Below are 18396 nucleotides of genomic sequence, written 5' to 3'. Positions count from 1 at the left end.
TGCAGTTTACAGATTGCAGTAAGTTTGGGAGCTCCTTTGCTGAGAGTCAGAGAGATTCCTGCAACTTCATGGGACATCTTCACATGTAGCACAAGACTTTATTCCCCGTTCTGCTATTCAGTAACTTATTGAGATGGAAAGAGCCAAAGATGTGCAGTTAGATAAAATGTAGTCCACTGGAAAGTCCATATTTACTTCAGCTGCCAAACAAAGAAGGCCGAGCCCATGTATTGATCCTTGCAGGAGTTCAGCATTTGGTGTTGTCATGAGTCAACGCGTCAGTCAAAGCAGATATTCTTATTAATGGCTGCTGATGAAATGTATGTACATTTTTTGTTTTGTGACTGAATAGTATTACTTACAAAAGAGAGGACAAAACCCTGGGAGCCTGCTTTTGCATGTTTATATCCTCAGTTTGTGACAGTAAACTTCTGGGCTTTGGGAGCTATGAAGCTCACTCCTTGCCAACTCAAATGGCACTTTTTTCTCTTGATGAAACAGTCATTAAGTCAGAGTTTTGAGTTCAGAATTATCCCTTACATCTTTCTGATTGCTCTTCTTTTCATTTTTCTGTTTGTGCTTCATGTGAAAAAACACACCTCCTATAAGGACACCTGAAAAACAGAGAGTAGTCATCAGCAAAGGGAAAAGAAAATTTTCTCTAGAAGTATTTCAGCAAAGGGTGTGACACCTGCACTGTAATATCTGTGTTGTTTTACTGCTTGAACAGAAGCAAACGGCTTTGGGGAATGACCATGCAGCGTTGGACCAACAGCATGTTTAGGGACCCAAGGCACTGGTGGGCAGGATCAGATGCCTCAGGGCTCAGGAAACTTTCCCCAACGGAGAATTCCTCTAGGATCTGACCAGATGGCAAAGTGTTTTTTCCAGCCCCCGTCCCTTTGAGCAGTGATTTGTCATGTTTTTCTTAAATTGTAGCCCCTGTTTTGTTTTGGTTTTTTTTTTTTTCCCCAATGGAATGGCAATTCTGTCAGAGTAAAGCTGAGAGTACTGACAGCAAAATTGTTCTTTGGGAACTCTTTGGTATCTGTTCGGGATAGCTGATGGACCCCAGAGATTTGTGCATCTATGGCCGAGAATGACTGAGATTTTCTTCTAGCCTGGATTAGAAGTGCCTACACCCTTTATCATCACTTGTTATATCCAATCTAAGGTGTCATATCTCTTCATATTCATATATACATATATATACACATCCATTAACTATGCATATTATACGTATATATATGTTTGATCTTTTTAAATCATAAGCTTGTTACACTGTATGTAAATTTATTTCCTCTTTATCACCCTTAGATTATCTATCACTTTCAACATCTCTATTCCTTTACTAAAGTATAGAGTAGTGCTCAGCTACTCCACTTGCCCCATTCATTGCTCTGAATATCTGTTCTGTAGTTGTTCTTATTTTACTTTCATATTTGTGGTGTCTGAGTAGTTAACCAAGGACCATGACTAGTACCTGCCACCTTATATTTATTCTCCCACCCTCATCTCAGGGGGAAATACCTTCCAGGAGTGACACAATTTGTCTTAATGAGAGAGTTTCTCCCATCAGAATGGATTGGCTAAGGGTTTGGGGTGCATTTTTTATTTTTTGTATTTTGTTTTCCAGTGTGTATGTTCCATGTTTCTTTTAAAGAAAGTGAGACTACAGAGGATCTTTACTCTTGGAACAAAAGGTGCTGAAGTCTGAGAGAGGCCTTAGCTCATGCAGGAATTCATTCTGGTGTCAGGCAGGCACCCAAGAGATGGCTGGTTTTATGGTCATATCTTCTGAGCTTCAAGGCCAAACACAATATTTGTAATCTCCCCAGGTTTCCTAAGATCTTTAGATACTTCTCATTGTTTTTTCCTTGCCTATCTCTGATCCTGTTAAATACACCTGAATCTATCATCTGATTTTGCCTTTAAAGTGAAAAAAACCTTCCTATTGAAAATACCTGCGTATTCATTTCAGCGGTTCTTTTAGAAATCCTTTATGAGCTATATACACCATGCTTTTTAAAAGTTATAAAGCAGAAGTAACTTTTACAGTGCTCTCTGAAGCTGACCAACTCTCTTGTAATGAAAACATCTTAAGTCAGTTATCCAACATAATTTTCACTTAAATGTGTCACTATACTAAGTGAGGGATCAGACTAAGGCATTGTGCAGTAATAAGTGACATGAGAAGCTTGAATAGAGACGATAAAGATGCAGTTTGAGGGGTTTCTCTGTCAACTGGATGGTCTGAGTATGGCTTCTTCCATTTTAAGTTCTTTGATTTCATTTTTTTTTCTCTTTTTGTTTTCAAAAGACAAACATATGCATCACATATGCATTGGCACTTTCTCTTGCTTTAGGGGTTTGTGTATTACAAAAGAAAAATCAACACAGAGCTTTGGTTTTGTCTTTTTAGGTACAGAACTTTTTCTTGGGGGCTCATTCTCTTTTCTTTTAGAATTGAAGTAATGGTAACTTACATAAGTTCTTGGGTTTTTTCCCTTTTATCCTCTAATTTAATCCAACTTTTTTGAATATGAGGTCTGTAATGTATTTAATTTCTGTTCTTTGATTTTCTCCCTGGGTCTTTCACACTCCCTCCCCTCTGTACAGCTGAGTCACAGTTTCCCAGACTGGCTCTTGTGACCATCACATTCAAAAATCACATGGGACTGAGCACTGAATTCTTCTTGCGCTTTGCTTCCTAAGGGACTGGATCCCATCAACAGTCATCCTCACTACTTTTGCACTTACATCGATAAAGAGAATACTAAAGGAGCTAAAGGATGTTGTGGCAGGACCCCTTTCTGTCATCAACCAAACATCTTGGCAGTCTGGGGAGGTCCCTGCTGACTGGAAGCCAGTCCATGTTATTCCAATCTACAAAAAGGGAATGAGGGAAGACCCAGGGAACCACAGACCTGTTAGTTTAACCTCATTCCCTGGAAAAAATATGGACAAGATCATACTGGGTGCTATTGCAAGGCATTTAAAGAAGAATGCAATCATCAGGCACTGCCAACATAGGCTCACAAAGGGAAAGTCCTGTTTAACTGATTTGATATCCTTCTATGATAAGGTCACCCACCTAGTGGATGAAGGGAAGGTGGTGGATTTTAGTAAGGGTTTTGATACTGCCCCTCACAGCATCCTTCTGAACAAGCTGTCCGACTGTGGGATGAGCAGGTTCACAGTGCTCTGGGTGAAGAACTGGGAGAAGGGCAGGGCTCAAAGGGTTGTAGTGAATGAGGCTACATCTGTCTGGTGACTGGTCACCAGCAGTGTTCTTCAGGGTTCAATTCTAGGCCCAGTTCAGTTCAACATATTTATCAGTGACCTGGATGCAGGAGTTGAATGCATCATTAGCAAGTTTGCTGATGATACCATACTGGGAGGTGCTATTGACTCTTTTGAGGAACATGAGGCCTTGCAGAGGGATCTAGATAGATTGGGGCATTAGACGATGATTAATGGCCTGAAATTTAACAAGTCCAAATACCAGATTCTACACCTAGGACAGAGTAATGCCAGGCACAAGTGTAATTTGGGAGAGGAGTGGCTGGAGAGCAGACCTGCAGAAAGAGAGCTGAGGGTACTGGTTGGCAGCAGGCTCAGCATGAGTCAGCAGCGTGCCCTGGCAGCCAGGAGGGAAAAACCCATCCTCGGGGGCATCAAACACAGCACAACCAGCCGGTCAAAAGAGCATTCAGCATTGGTGCGGCCTCACCTTGAGTACTGTATGCAGTTCTGGGCCCCACAATTTAAGAAGGATATTAAGATCCTTGAATGCATACAGAGAATGGCAACAAAGCTGGTGAAAGTGCTGGAAGGAATGTCCCATAAGGAGTGGCTAAGGACTTTGGGTTTGTCTAGTTTGGAGAAAAGGAGGCTGAGGGGTGATGTTATTGCTCTCTACAGCTTCCTGAGGAGGGGAAGTGGAGAGGAAGGTGCAGATCTCTTCTCCCTGCTATCCAGTGACAGGACACATGGGAATGGTTCAAAGGTTGTGTCAGGGGAGGTTTAGACTGGACATTAGGAAGCATTTCTTTACTGAGAGGGTGGTCAAACACCAGAACAGGCTTCCTAGGGAGGAGGTCAATGCCCCAAGCCTGTCAGTGTTTAAGAGACATTTGGACAATGTTCTTAAGAACATGCTTTAACTTTTGGTCAGCCCTGAAGTTGTCAGGCAGCTGGACTAGATGATCATTGTAGGTCCTTCCCAATGGAAAAATTCTATTCTATTCTATTCTATTCTATTCTATTCTATTCTATTCTATTCTAATATGAAAAAATATTTTGTCTTCTTTTGGAAAAGGTTTTAAAATACTCGGAGTTGCATCAGCTCATGCCTATAAGAACATAATACTGTTCACTACCACTTAACAGCATAACTGTACTCTGTTTATGTAAATGCCAGTTTGCCACAGCTCAAAGCAATTCTCCATATGAAAAAATGGAAACCTACAAAGCTGAAAGAGGTGAGTGAAATCATAATTGTAAACTATGGGTACAGACATTTAAAGCATGATATCCCTGGATGCTTCACTATTTTCACTACAGTCTGGAAGCCAAAGACGAGGCTTCAATCCCTTCCCTGACAGGGAAAAGGCAGTAGGTAGCAACGAAGTGACAATATGCTACAAGTGCAGCATTTTCTTCTGTCATAGCTGCTATTGTACATGCATGCAGAAGCACAGGCAAAAGCAAGCTGTTCCTATGACCAAAAACTTAGAAGTCTGCAGCAATTGTGATACACAATCATGAAATCTTCCCTCTTTTGCTGATTCTGCAATATTCGTGGCATGTCTTCACCCAACGAGTGAATCAGTGTCAGAAATGCAGCAGCACCATCATATCTTGGAGACCTGGCTTCATATCAACCAAGAAAAAGTGACCTACCAATGATAAGCAGGACCCCAATAAGAATTCCAATTGCCTGGCCAGTGCTTGGCCAGGAGTGCTCACGCTCTACTTCAATAAAACACGAGTTTTCACTTGAACACTTGCAGACGTTTACTGCAAAAAGAAATGCCATGAGGTTAATGGGAAGTTTAGTAGTCTGGTTTGATTATTCATAAATGTAACTGTTGTCTTGAAATGAATAGTTCTGGTGCATAGTATACCTTCTAGATTCACTTTTCTTTCCAAAGGTGGTCTTCCATTGTCATTAATTATTACTGGAACATTATACACCTTCTCTTCAAAGTTGGGATGTTTTGGAGAGAGGTAAGCATGAGTAGCTGTAAGTAGGAAATGGGACATTCATGTCAATACAAGAAAAAAATTTAGCTCAACATTCATACCAGCTGCAAATACCCTTTTTTAAGGCTGCTTTGCACATGATGGTAGTTCCTGATTTCCCCCATGTCTTCCCAGTTCTCATTAGTTTGCAGACATTAAGTCAAAAGGGACTATCTGAACACCTAGTCTGGCCTTCTGCATAATACAACCAGAGAAGTTCCTTCCTAATTTCTACAGCAGGCCAAATCTGATCTTGGGTGGTACTGCAGAGATAGCATCACATCTAAACCAGGAATATCCCCTCATACTCATAGAAGCCATAACCAACTTAAATTGTTCCCAAGATAACTTAGGACAGACCATCCTTCTAGCACACTTACACTGTCACATCTAATACTCTTTAAAACTTGGAAAAGTAAGACTATAACAGCCATTTGGATCAGACCAAAGGTCTATTGATGTCAGTATCTTGTCTCTAAAATAAGTGGAGATTACAATAAAAATGCAAGCATGTATTTTAGTTTCTCCTAATGATCTCTCAGCCTTCAACGATTTTCAGCTCAGGGACTTCTTGAGCAAGAAGTAATTTCTTGCTTTGAACTTGTAGAAACTTATACAACACCCTGTGGCAACAGGTTCCACAGTCAACTACCTCCTCCTTCTGTATCCACTGGAGATAACTCCCATAAGTTTCATTTGAGGCTCACAGGTTTATATACTGGAAGAGAGGGCAAATGATGAACCTCTGGCCACCCTGACCATAGCATTCATGACTTTATAGACCTTTATTGTGTTTTTTCCCTGCACTCTTTCAAGCTAAAAGGCATTTTCTTACTTTGCTGCTTCCATACGCTTCCTTATATCAGGCTACTCCATAACTCTGGTTATCCTTGTCACCCTACCTGAACTTGTTTCCAGTTCTGCTGCAACTTTTTGGAGATGGAGAGACCAGAGTTCAAGATTTGAAAAAATCATGGATTTGTACAGGTGCATAATGATGTTCTCTGATTAATTCTCTGGTCCTTTCCTAGTAATCCCCAATATTCGATCTGCTTTTCTGAACACTATTGATAATTTGATCTCACATTTTCATGGAACTGCTTACAGGTCTCACTCCTGACTTGCAATGACCAGCTAGGCACCCATGATTTCAAATAGGAATTTGGGAATCTGAGGTTCATTTGAATCTGCCGTTTTATTGTTCAACCAGCTTGGTCTTGCAAAGATGTTCTGCAAGTCTTCTTGTTTCCTACTCAAATAACTTTGTATAATGAGTAAACTTTGCCTCCTCATTGCACACCCATATTTATTGAACTACACAGATCCTAGCAAAAAACTCTTTGGAAAACCACACATGAACTCCCTTCAGTGCAAGAGCTGACCATTTACTCCAACTCCTGAATTTGAAGTTATTATTTATCCTTTCAAAACTTGTCCCTTTCACATCATGGCAACCCAGCCTTCTATATTGAGACATTTCATCAAACATCTTTTAGGAATTCAGATAGGCTTTATTAGTCAAGCACTTATCCATGTGCTTACTGATCCCCTTCAAAGTTGGTTTGTGAGGCACGATTTCCTTTTGCACGTGAAATGTCAAAAATAGACAGTTTGTAAACTGCTCTATTTCTTTAGCAGAAGTGATTTGTATTCATTTAAGTACACAGCACATTTTATTCTTACATGTTTCTTCTCTTGTAAGTACTAGTGAAATTATAGCTTGCAAGATACTAGGTGCCATCTCTTGAAAAAATAATGACTTAGGTGTTCAAATAAATACATGCCAAAATGCATGTAATTTCTCAAAAAAATAATTTTTTTCAATGTGGAATACTGGATATTCAATAGTAGGAATGAAAAGGAATTTAGTATTTCTCTTTATATTTCTCAGAGTACTTAGAGAGACCCATATCATTATAAGAATAGCTTTATTAACTTACCATTGACTTTTGAGATTTCCCAATTATTTTTCATATTCGCATCACCCACGAGAGAAAAAGTAAATGATGAATAATACCACTGTTCATCATCATCGGTAGCTTGAATGAAAGTTTTCTCTCCTCCAACGAGCGGGTGGCAGAAGAAAGGAGGATATTCCATAACTAACCTTGGAGGGTTGTCATTCACATCATTTAAGTGTAGTACGAAGCTTATTTTGGATTTCTGAGCTGCATTATCTGTAGGGTTTAACATAACGCTAAGTTACACGCACATCTTGGACTTACACACTGGGTTGTTGCATTTGCAGCTATTGGATAGGTACACCATCAGGCAGGCAGTGGGAGGTGGTACTCCATCTGCAGGTTGCAGGGACAAGGTCTCAGGATGTCCTGAGGGACTCATGGTAGCTGCCACCACTTTTTAAAAAGTGTGAATTATTTGCACCCAACTTTTGCTAACTGCAGAAAAAGGAAAGTGAAAGGAAGCAGATAGACCACTGCATCTACTAAGCGGTCACATCCACCATATCTGGAAAGTGGTCAGATCCCAGGTGACCAGTGCTCTTTGGAGCACTCTTTTAAGAATGCAACTCCTTCAGTTTCCCATCTATCCTCTATATACAGGAAATACAAGTCAACATTCTGCCTTGGGGCCAAGACAAGGGCGCCAAGAAGAGCTTTCAGAGCCCTATAATTTCTCCAGACTGTTCCTGCAGGAGCAGCCCCAATCCACCTCGGTGGTTGAGGAAGCACTCCTTTTTCCTGATATACAAGAACTGCATCTTTACTCATATTCCCCCAAACAGTGGACAGCATTATTATTTATCCGTGTTTAATAAAGAAAACCTAGATTTATACTTCATTCAATCAGATATAGTCCAGAGTTTTTAATCCCTATTCAATGCAAATCACATAATGAAATCTCCCCAGGTGGATTACCTAAAAGATTCTAACGGCTGGAACTAGGAGCCCTAACATATTTCAGACTAACTAGTCTATTAGTTTTGTTCATAATAAAATGAAATTCTGTACGAGGTTGCAAGTTATGTTTTCAGGAAGCTTAAGCATACCTACAAGAAAGACTAAAATCTTTATAGCTATAGAGGAAAAAAGTGGCAGAAAATGTTGGTGCTGAAAACACAGAAAAAATTCTAACCTTCTCTATCTGCCATGTGACTCAAGCAGATATAACAGCATACAATAGCTAACTTCATGAAAGCTATTTTAATCCTCATTATCTACAACATCAAGATTTCTTTTAAGAAAGATAAATTCTTAAGAAATATATACTTCTCAGTATACATTTCATGGGTTTAGTCGTGGGAATTATGACAATTCCACATAAAGCAGTAAGAGCAGGGGGTTCCTCTGTGTGTATATGTAGTTGTTTCATTGCTTACTTTGTTCTGATGCAACAACTTCAACCGTATACACTTCTTGCTGTTCTCGATCCAACGTGGAAGCAGTGTATATCTGCCCAGTGGTTGAATCAATCTTCAGCCATTTCCTTACATCACCTTCTAAAGAGTATCTTTGGAAAGAAATAAGTCACATATACTATTCAAAATTGGGGAAAATTGCTGACAAAGCAAACAGTTCTTTACTGATTTTAGGCAAGTGGCTTGATTACAACTGTACTTGAAGAGAGGTTTCTTGGAAGAGTCACAGTACTACAGCCAACCAGGAGAGACAGACAGAAGAAGGGAGGCCAAAACCATTGAGAACAAAGAGTGGGAACGCCACTGCTCCTCCAACCTGTGTGCTGCAATTCCACCTTCCTCCTAACTGGGAAACCTGGGGTGTTCCTGAGCTTTTTGGTCCAAAAGTGCATTCTGTTCCAACCCCATGTCCCTCTCTCCCCGTCACGTCTCCCATGAAGGGGACACAAGCCAAAGGCAGGGGGGCAGAGGGAGCAGTGCATCCAGGCACCCTTTTCTGGACCAGCAAGGGGCTAGGACCCCAAGGTGGACTACAGTGGTCATCTGCTGCCAGTCTGGAGCAGCCTGTAATTACCATTGGGGCAGCCTTGGAACAGAGAGTGCTTTAAATATCACCACATAATTGCCTTTATATTATTGTTTAAAAAAAACCCAAACAAACACAAAAACAAGGTCACTGGGTACTTACTTATACAAATTTAACCATGAACATATGACCCCGTTAAAGCACAGGCATTTGCTTGAGTAGAAATGACCTGACCTTCTCATTCAACACTTGTTCTTTCGGTACCCCTTGCATTAAAAACAGCATGCTGGCATGCCTGTACATCTTTTACTTTTAATACTTTTTATTTTATGTCCTTTAACCTATTTTTTAGCAGAAATGTGGTTTATGTAAATATGAATTCCTGTCATCTGTCTCTGTCATCATCCCCCAGAGCTTCTGGACTATGTGGCTCACTTTCAAACCAGTTTGACAGAAGGCCAAACATGCTAAGTTCCCAAAAGTTAGGGGAAAGTAGAAAGCCAGATGAGAAACCTCTGGGAATAAAAATCCGTGGAAGGCCTAACAGTCATATCCTGCAACTCCATTAACTACTTGGTGTTTCGCTGAGTTTTAGTTAAATTTCAGGGATTGTTTGTTTTGGTTCAATCTATGCAGCATCCCAGCTGGGAACCGTGCAAGAACCACAAATAATTATTGTATCTGACTCTACTGTGTAAGGTACATTTACACCGTGCAACACAGCACTGTGCATAGATGCGTAAGCTGGCAGAGACTCAAGGTGACTTGCCCATACAACATGGCTACTGAATGAGCCGGTTTGAGGTTTTGCAGCCCATCCATGGGCGTTGCCTTGCACACAGCTTTGCATCCGCAGCGGAAGCTGGTATATCGTCTTTGGCAGTTGGAAGAGAAAACGAAGGAATTGTCAATTATAGACTTGCGCTTCACTCCAGGTTGTGTGTTTTGGTGGAGAAAAAGCCCTGTGCGGTTTCCTGTGTGACATGAAAAGCAGCTACTGTCCCACTGGTTCCTAGAAGTACGCAGTATATGCTTCATTCATTCGTCAAAGGCATTACAGATATGGAAACCCTGTTGTTCTCAGACCAGCTCTGTCTTTTTGCTGGAGACATTTATGGGCCTTCTTCCCTTTTAGTTTCCTGGCCCCCCCTGGCTGATGCTTGTCACAGTACAGAGACAAAGCAGGTTAGAAAAGCACTGCCCAGCAGTCTGCTGCAAGCAGGTCACCAGCCACCACCCTCCACACCTCCACTAGGAAATGAGACTTTTATGAAAGAGTCTTTTGCTGCATGCCAAATATTGGGCGTGTTTTCCTTGTACTAGATTGTTCTAGAACAATTTTCTAAATCTTAAATTCAATAAATAAATCATGGTCACTCTTTTACCGTACAGTATCCCCCTCAGGATCATAGGCCTCCACCATCATGACCAGGGTATTGACAGGAATGTCTTCAGACACTTCTGCTTTGTAAACCGGCTTGTGGAAAACAGGGGGGTCGTCCACATTTGTTACGAAAACTTTAAACAAGGTAAGAGAGCTTGAGTTGTACTGCACGCCCGGCACCAATGGTTCGGGGTTAGTGGCGTTGATCACCAGGTTGTACACTGGAGTTGCTTCAAAATCAAGAGTCTGGATAAATTAGAAAAAAAAAAAAAAAAAGGTGCTTAAAGCAATGGCCCCACTGCCACGGGGAGCTCCCATGGGAAACCACAAGGTCCCCCTTTTCTCGAGGAGGAGATTGCATCCCAGATACAGACAAAACAAGGGAGAGCTGTCAGGAGCAAAATAACACTGGGAACAGTCAATTTAAATGAAACCATATGCCCATTTGGAGGCCTTCTCAGCAACTGCATTTCCTAATAATGTTGCCACCTGCCTGACTAAGTTTAATAACTGTATCCTGTTTACAGCAATAGTATTTATAGCTCTGTACGAGAAGGCCTTGGGTGACCTCCGGGTGACAAAAGTCATGCGAGGGTTGTTACACCGCAGAGTTTCTCACAATTGCCTCCTTGGGAAAAAATGATGCGGAGATTGAGCCTGAAGACGGTCCACCAAATGCTGCATCTGCCTACCCTTGGCCTGGCCAGCAGCAGGTGAACTGGAGGCAAACAACATGTTACCCCTTGGCAAATGAGTGATAGGCTTTCTGGACCCATAGTTCAAGTGCCTTTGAGAAGGCTAATTTCAAAGGGAGAGCACTTTTGCTATTGAAATTCACGGACACAGCAGAAAGTGTTCCTTATGTTCCTGTCTCCAGCATTCAACATATGGGATGCATCACCCATCACAGCACGTGCTGACCTTGGCTTTGTCACAGTTAATGTCTGCTTAAGCAGGAACAAACTGCCTCTCCATTACACTGAGACATGCTGGTCTCACTTGCACCTCTCATTGCAAAAGCCTCCAACAGCCCAGAGCACCAGCAGGGAGGAGGATCTGCCCCATGACAGCCCACCACCATGAACACAGGCCATGGAAGCATTTAGGTGGCTTTCACTTTTCCAGAAACACTGCTGCAAAATCACTCAAATAATGCCACTTTTTTTCTTTATAGTCCATAAAGATCTACTTCATCGGCCAGAGCGTGCTCTGCTGGAGAAGGGACCAGCAGCAGAGGCAGTGGAGAGAGCTGCTGGTGGCAGTGGGTGGGTAGGGGACAGCAAAGGCAGGAGGATAAGTGTGCCTGAGGACTGCACAGGCACAGCGCCTGAGCCCAAGACTGGGACCTCCTGCAGTCTGCACCATGCTTAGGGTGTCCTCACCCCACCACCAGCCAACACTTCCCTCTGCAAATCTTCACCAGGACACATACTGTTTATGCCAAATATATATATAAAAAAGTGTGTGTGTGTATATATGTGTATATATATGTACAAAGGAGAAGAATAGACACATCTATTCACCTTGCTAATTTTGACGAAACCTCGGTTTGTTTCAGGATCTGTCTCTATGATGAATGAGTTGTTTGGATCTCCTTCCTTCACTTGGTAAATGACGTAGGAGCTCCCTGTAGCAGGCTCATCTCCATCAGTAGCTTGAATTTCTAATATCACTGTTCCTGCTGGGACATTTTCTGCAACAGTCACCCTGCCATACTGAGGAGAGAGAGATTGTTGAAACATGACACACTGAGCACCATCTGCAGATAAGATCTTGAGTGCTACAACAAGCTTGTGACCCCCAAGCCCTCCAGCCACGTGAGGGAGGGAAGCGGTGGGTGCATTTCACAATGGAGATGTAACCAGGTTAAAGAGATGTACAAAAGCATCAGTGAAGTGCCTTTCAGCAGTACAGGTGAGCTACCACACTGCCCAGTGGAGCCCAGAGATGCAAGATGGGCACTAGATCTTCTGCAATGTTGCTATATCCCCCTTTTTAGCCATACATTTATCAAAGATGATGGGCTCTCTTTCAGTGGGTGAGCTACTAGTATAGCAACTGTCCCAGACCCTCTGGAGGAGCGTTTACCTTCTCTGTTGAATCTACTCCACATATGCGCAATGCTCACAAGTATAGGGGCAACACCTAGGTCTCCTCTGTACCCAGTGAGCACCCTAGCCACTGACTGATAGATATTTAATTGCTTCGTGCACTGCAGGCCATAGCCACATTAGCAGCCTAGCTCCTTTTACTCTGTTTGATGTGTGGTCTGACCCAGCAGTCTCATCTTGAGACCAGGTCCTGGACTGAGACCTTGAGGTGAGAAAGTCAACAGCCTGCTACGTAAGCACACAGTCTGCATGTGTCTAAGTTCCGTTATCATCAACAGAGAGCTGGGCAACGTGGTCAGCAAAGGTCAAAAACCAACACCGCTTCCCCAAGAGGACATCTACACCTGATGAGCTAGACAGGTCTCCTGAGCCCACCGCCTGCATTGCCTACAAGTATGGTGGGAGCTTAGACACCTAAATGTAGACACTCCAGCCACTGCAGTGTCTGCAGGAGGTTTGGGCCAGGAAGCAGAAGTAACGGAAGGTCTCTCTGACAGATGGCAGCACCTCCATCAGGGGAAGAGGCAAAAGCCGGAACGAAGGGCCAGCAGGTACGCCCTTTCGACATGGATCACTGGACCACTGTTTCTGGTTAAAGAAAATATAGCCTTTGATTTCCATTTACCTTCTGGCTTTTCTGGATACATTAATACTGTGTTTGGAAGAGAACTTGGGAGATGTTAGCTTTTTTCCATTTAGCTATTTTAATTAATTTTAAAACCTTTTCTTCCTCCTCTCCCTCCAGATCTTACGTTTCTGAAATAAACTGCATTAGTAGAATAATTTCTTTCTGTACACATGTTTTTCCACTGAGCAAATTACTTTACATTTCAGATTTAACTGTGAGTCAGTCCCACTGTCCACTGTCTAGATAGACCTTATATGCAGGCTATGCAGAAATACCTTGCCTTTATTTTCACTAACAGATTGCTCTATTACTTGTTCTGTAAATGGTTGGTTTCCCACTGACATTCTATAGACATTGCACATGTGCTCAACAATGTCAAAAGTGACTGGGACATCAAAAATGGTGTTAAAAATACTCACATCTGATTTTTCAAAGATGGGAATCTGATCATTGATGTCGATGACATGTATTTGCACGTCACAGATTGTTTGGAATACTGCATGGAAAGAGAACAAACAACGTCATGGCAACCCTTCTGCTGAAAATAACTTTCCTTCAAAAGGGTTCACTGTGAGCAAAAGTCAGCCCTGCCAAATTGCCTGATCTAAGCAAAGCCCTACTTTTGTAAGAAGCACTTGATCTCAAGTATCTTGTAGTCAGTGAGAAGCTCACTTCTATCTTACTATTCACCTTCCCAATTTTGTCAGCCTGTTTCATTTCATTTCCCTTACTTTTTCTAACCATATCCCTTTACCAGGATGATGATAGCTATGAATTGTGTTAGCTTTCTCAATATCACTTTTGCTTGTCAAAACGTAAGCCCCAGGTTGTTATGCTACTGTGTCCTCTTGGTGAGTCATCAGGCAGCACCCTCGTTTTCATCACAGCCAGACCTAACCTTCAGATCTATGTAAATCTAAGCTCTACCTGAGCAGGGGCACCCATAGCAATGGGGGTTAGTGATTTTAAAAGCGTGCTCTGTCCGGTCATGTGCTATTCATATGTAGTTGGATTTCAGTGTTTTACGTATGTGCTTCATGAGATGAAAGCTAAGGAATATTCTAAACAAAACTATTTGGATGGAATTAAAATAAGCATCCAAAATAAATTACCAGCTTCTCTCCCTGAAAGGTTTTCATATCATCTGCCTAAGTGATGCTATTTTATTTACAGACATGTCACACTGCTTTCTTTACATGCCAGTTCCTCCATCCAACAGTGTTGCCTGACTGTAAGGACAGCAACACAAAACTTTAAGCTTTAGTATGGAGTCCGATTTCCTTTCCATTCAGTGAACCACAAAGGACTTCTGGAACTTGCATAATGGACAAGATTATTTTTGAAGATTAATTTCAGCTCTTAATCTTTTAAAATACATTATCTGTACTCTCTAAGCAGCTGTGTTTAATTTCTTGATTTTTTTTTATTGAGTCTCTTTGAGAGATTTTGGGGGAAAACCACAATCATGATCTCCTCATTTTTTTCCCCTGCAGAAGGAAATCTCTTACTGGATTACTTGCTAACAAGCTACCTGGTTTATCCACGCTCTGCCCTAGAGCTGGTTGCCTTCCATACGTGCATTATGAATCATGATTAACCTCTCTTCATCTCAAGAGCAAAGCAGTACAATGCCAGAGCAAGCCAGCTCCCACTGCTGTTGCTGCTTCCAGTGAATCCTCTAGGTCTCCTCTCATGCCTTGGACGCTGAGCTCTGGGGATGCCAGCGTGAACAAAACGGTTCCGATGTATAACAGCAGGCATTACGTACCTCCATCTGTCACCAGCACCTTCAAGGAATAGTTGGCTGCAATGCGCTTGTTCAACGAATGGCTGGGTAACTGCAGAACCCCGGTGTCTTGCTGAATAAAGAACAGATTACTTGTAGGAACAGCAGGAACCTGACTTTCGATTTTGAACCGCAGACGAGAGTTAAGGGTGTCCTTCTCATCCATGTCCGTAGCAACCAGGCTGCCAATATTACTTCCTGTGGCAGAGGAGAGACCGGAGTCAGTGAGATCATGTAGAGGTCTTATTCCTCCACAGAGGTACACACTGACAACAGTGATACCAATGCAAAGGGGGGCAATAAAAATACAACTGCATGGAAAACACTGCAATGGGATTTTTTTCCTTTAGCATCCCAACCAGCTGGTTTGGGCCTTGGGCAGTCCAAAAGGACTGGGCCACTTGTTTCGATCAGAAGAAGTGACTGTAACAGCAGACACTTTAGCCCTGAAACCAAATGACTGATGTGAAAACTTAGGGACAGATTTCAGTAATGGTTCACTGAAGTCAAAGGCATTATGCTAGAGAAGCATCTGGTTGAGGGAAAATGGGCTTATGACACTTTTAAAGCAGTATTTCTTGTATCAGTAATAAAAGGGATGTTTTCCTTTTATGTTCTAAGCAGTTGTCCAAAATTGCGGTTGTGGGAAAATGCAATTTTATATTTTAAATGGAAAAGCATTTTTTAATTAGGTGTCTTAGATCTGTCCTTCTCAGGTTATTGAAATCCTTTCCACATGAATTAATGAAGTGAAAACAACAGGGCTATTTGCACAGGAAAACATTTCTCTTGGAGAGCTACATTTTTCTTTTTGGGATCAGAATTTGTAGCTTTATTTGCACCCAGCTGGAAACAATAACAGGACTAAAATCACGTCTCTAACTTAGTAGAAGCTGTTTTCTTACCTCCACCTTCATTTTCTTGAACTTCAATTACAGTGAGGTCTGGCTGGCACACAGGGGGATTGTCATTAATGTCTTCCACAATAACTTGAATGTGCAGAGGCTTGTCCACCAGTTCTCCGTGGTTATCTTTTGTGACCGCAAAGAAAGAATACTGTAATAAGAATATTGAGATTAGATGTGTTGAATGTCCACTGTGACGATATTTTGCATTTAGATGTATAATTATGGGAGCGTTCCATGTAAATGAAATATCCTTTCATATGTTTGTTTAGTATTTTCACTCTGTTTAATTCAGAACTCTTCCATCCTTAGTGCCTGAGGTCTAAGTTCTCAAAAGACTTTAAAAGTCACTGCACTGTGAATTTGCTTTCACAAAAAATCAAGGAAAACAGGAATACCTCATTTTTGTCACTTTGCAAATTCATCTGTCACATACAAAGATAGGATTCCCCCTACATATCTAATCTCTGGCCTATTCTGTGCCCAAATTTCCTTCCAGAACAAAAGGGGAGAGAGGGTTTTCTGTCTAAAAGACCCCCAGATGGGGAATTTCAGGGTAACTTTACAGTTGCAACTGCAAGTTAAACCCCGCCTCTGCTGTGGAGAGATCCCTGAGGCCCCTGGGATCTGGAGTAGATCTGAAACATCCAAATCTCCTGCCCTCCACAGATGCCACTGCCTACATCTTGCTCATGCACCTGAAATCCTGCCATGACGGGTCCATGTTGTACATTATACATACACTGTGGGCAGGGATTGCTACTGCCAGACCCATGGAGAAACGTTGTAGGGTACCAAACTGAAGGCTGTTTATGGTGTAGTAGATGAATGTGCTTTCATATCTATCAAGTCATTCCCAAAGAGAGAAAACAAGAAACAAAACTTTTACTTCTTTTTTTTCCCCCTCTGTCCTTTCTAATGAGCTTTCTCCTATTTACTCCCACACCAATAATCAGCTTCCTGCGAAGGTCTCTCCCATTGGTGAGGTTTTACATGTTTACTTACAGTATCCTTTTCTTCCCTGTCCAATGGTTCGGTCACATAAATAACCCCGTTCTGATCGATGGAAAATGGGAGCCTGGGCAGCTTTTCTTTTTCAAAGAGGTCATAAATTACATCTGGCTCATTTGAGTGCACCTAAAAACACAAAAATAAGTCAGGATAGGAAATCAGAAGTGTAGACTGAGATTTAACAGGAATGATTTCTGGACCACAAACAGATTGCATTCCTGTTAGCTTCATAAACTAGGAAAATAACATTTTGGCAGATTCTTGGGACAAGCTGCAGAAAACCAGACTGATAATTCACCTCTGCTCTCTGAATTGTTGTGGTGAAGCCATTTTACCTCAGTTTCTCCAGCTGTCCAGATGGGCCACGACACATCTTTTTATGGAAGGGTTTTGGGATGTAGAGCTAAATGGTGATACATGAGAAGAAAGCATTGTGTGTATTTGAATGTCTTGACACTAGTTTATTCCATCTGCTTACACTGTCTATTCCTGACTGTTGTTTTGGCTTGTCTAATTCAGAGATGTGGAACAACAAAATGAATATCCAGTACCTATCTGCACGTATGTGTGTGCGTGCTCTTTACACGCATCAGAGTCTATGATGAAGGATCTTTAGTGAGGTGCTTCAGATTTAAAATGAAATGCAGTAAACAGACTGCCAAATTAATGAAGGAATCAGTATTACTGTTTATGTTTATAGCAGCAACTGCATTTCATTTTCCTCTGGGCAGAATCAACATGTCATTGGCTGCCATGTGAAATTTATATACAAGTGACCCTAGAATGGGAGCAGCATTGCATGTTAGTTTTTCTTCCACCTGTTTTCACTCTGGACTTCCCCAGGCTGTCACTGAGGCCAGTGGGAATAGCATCGAGTCAGTTACTCTTGCAAACAGGATCCGAGGAATCCTGCCATGTCCGAGGGATGACGGCATTGGGGGTGTGAGTGCCAAGGCATTTTTTGAAATCAAACATGTCTGAAAGGCTGCTGGCCTTTTAGTTAATATTTACTGATGTATATACATCACTATTGGTCTGCAGTTATCAGCAAAATATTTTCTTTGCACTGTGAAAAGAGGAATACCATGGGAATGCAGGAGGCCGGAGGAGGGCATTTCAGTCCTTACTAGGTACTTTTGATGTAGCAGGTGTGCTGCATCACACAAAGCTGGTCACAGCAGATATTCCTGAGTGTGAGGGACTGCCCACAGCAGGGTTGCATTGGAGCTGGTCCCCTGCCAGGCTTTTCTGCAGATGGAAGAAGCTAACCTCAAAACAACCTTCAACAGGCTAGCTCTTGGTTTGCCCAAAGCCTGGAGGGCCCGTGGTGTCAGAGTAGGGCTGGAAGTGCTCCAAGAAATCCACTGGGAGAGAAGAGAAGCACCTCTGCAGAGGCACCCGTCACATGTCCGTCTGGGA

At 42.0% G+C, this 18396-nt stretch overlaps 1 protein-coding gene across 1 annotated transcript in view; it reads right to left on the bottom strand.

The window, feature by feature from the left end:
* Positions 1–504: 504 nt before the first annotated feature.
* CDH17 (cadherin 17, LI cadherin (liver-intestine)) overlaps positions 505–18396 on the bottom strand; it is a 29211-nt gene continuing 11319 nt past the window's right edge. The window contains exons 8-18 of the mRNA XM_009891934.1: positions 16972–17103; positions 15967–16117; positions 15044–15259; positions 13695–13771; positions 12060–12251; positions 10538–10782; positions 8588–8718; positions 7188–7424; positions 5130–5246; positions 4906–5022; positions 505–614 (exon numbers count right to left, since the gene is read on the bottom strand). Coding sequence (XP_009890236.1) covers positions 505–614; positions 4906–5022; positions 5130–5246; positions 7188–7424; positions 8588–8718; positions 10538–10782; positions 12060–12251; positions 13695–13771; positions 15044–15259; positions 15967–16117; positions 16972–17103 — 1725 coding nt within the window. The remainder of the gene's footprint in view (positions 615–4905; positions 5023–5129; positions 5247–7187; positions 7425–8587; positions 8719–10537; positions 10783–12059; positions 12252–13694; positions 13772–15043; positions 15260–15966; positions 16118–16971; positions 17104–18396) is intronic.

Source organism: Charadrius vociferus, unplaced genomic scaffold (assembly GCF_000708025.1).
Source record: "Charadrius vociferus isolate BGI_N301 unplaced genomic scaffold, ASM70802v2 scaffold15, whole genome shotgun sequence".
NCBI classification, from domain to species: Eukaryota; Metazoa; Chordata; class Aves; order Charadriiformes; family Charadriidae; genus Charadrius; species Charadrius vociferus.
The sequence above is the reverse complement of the archived record's forward strand: the minus strand, read 5'-3'. Positions and strand labels throughout refer to the sequence as shown.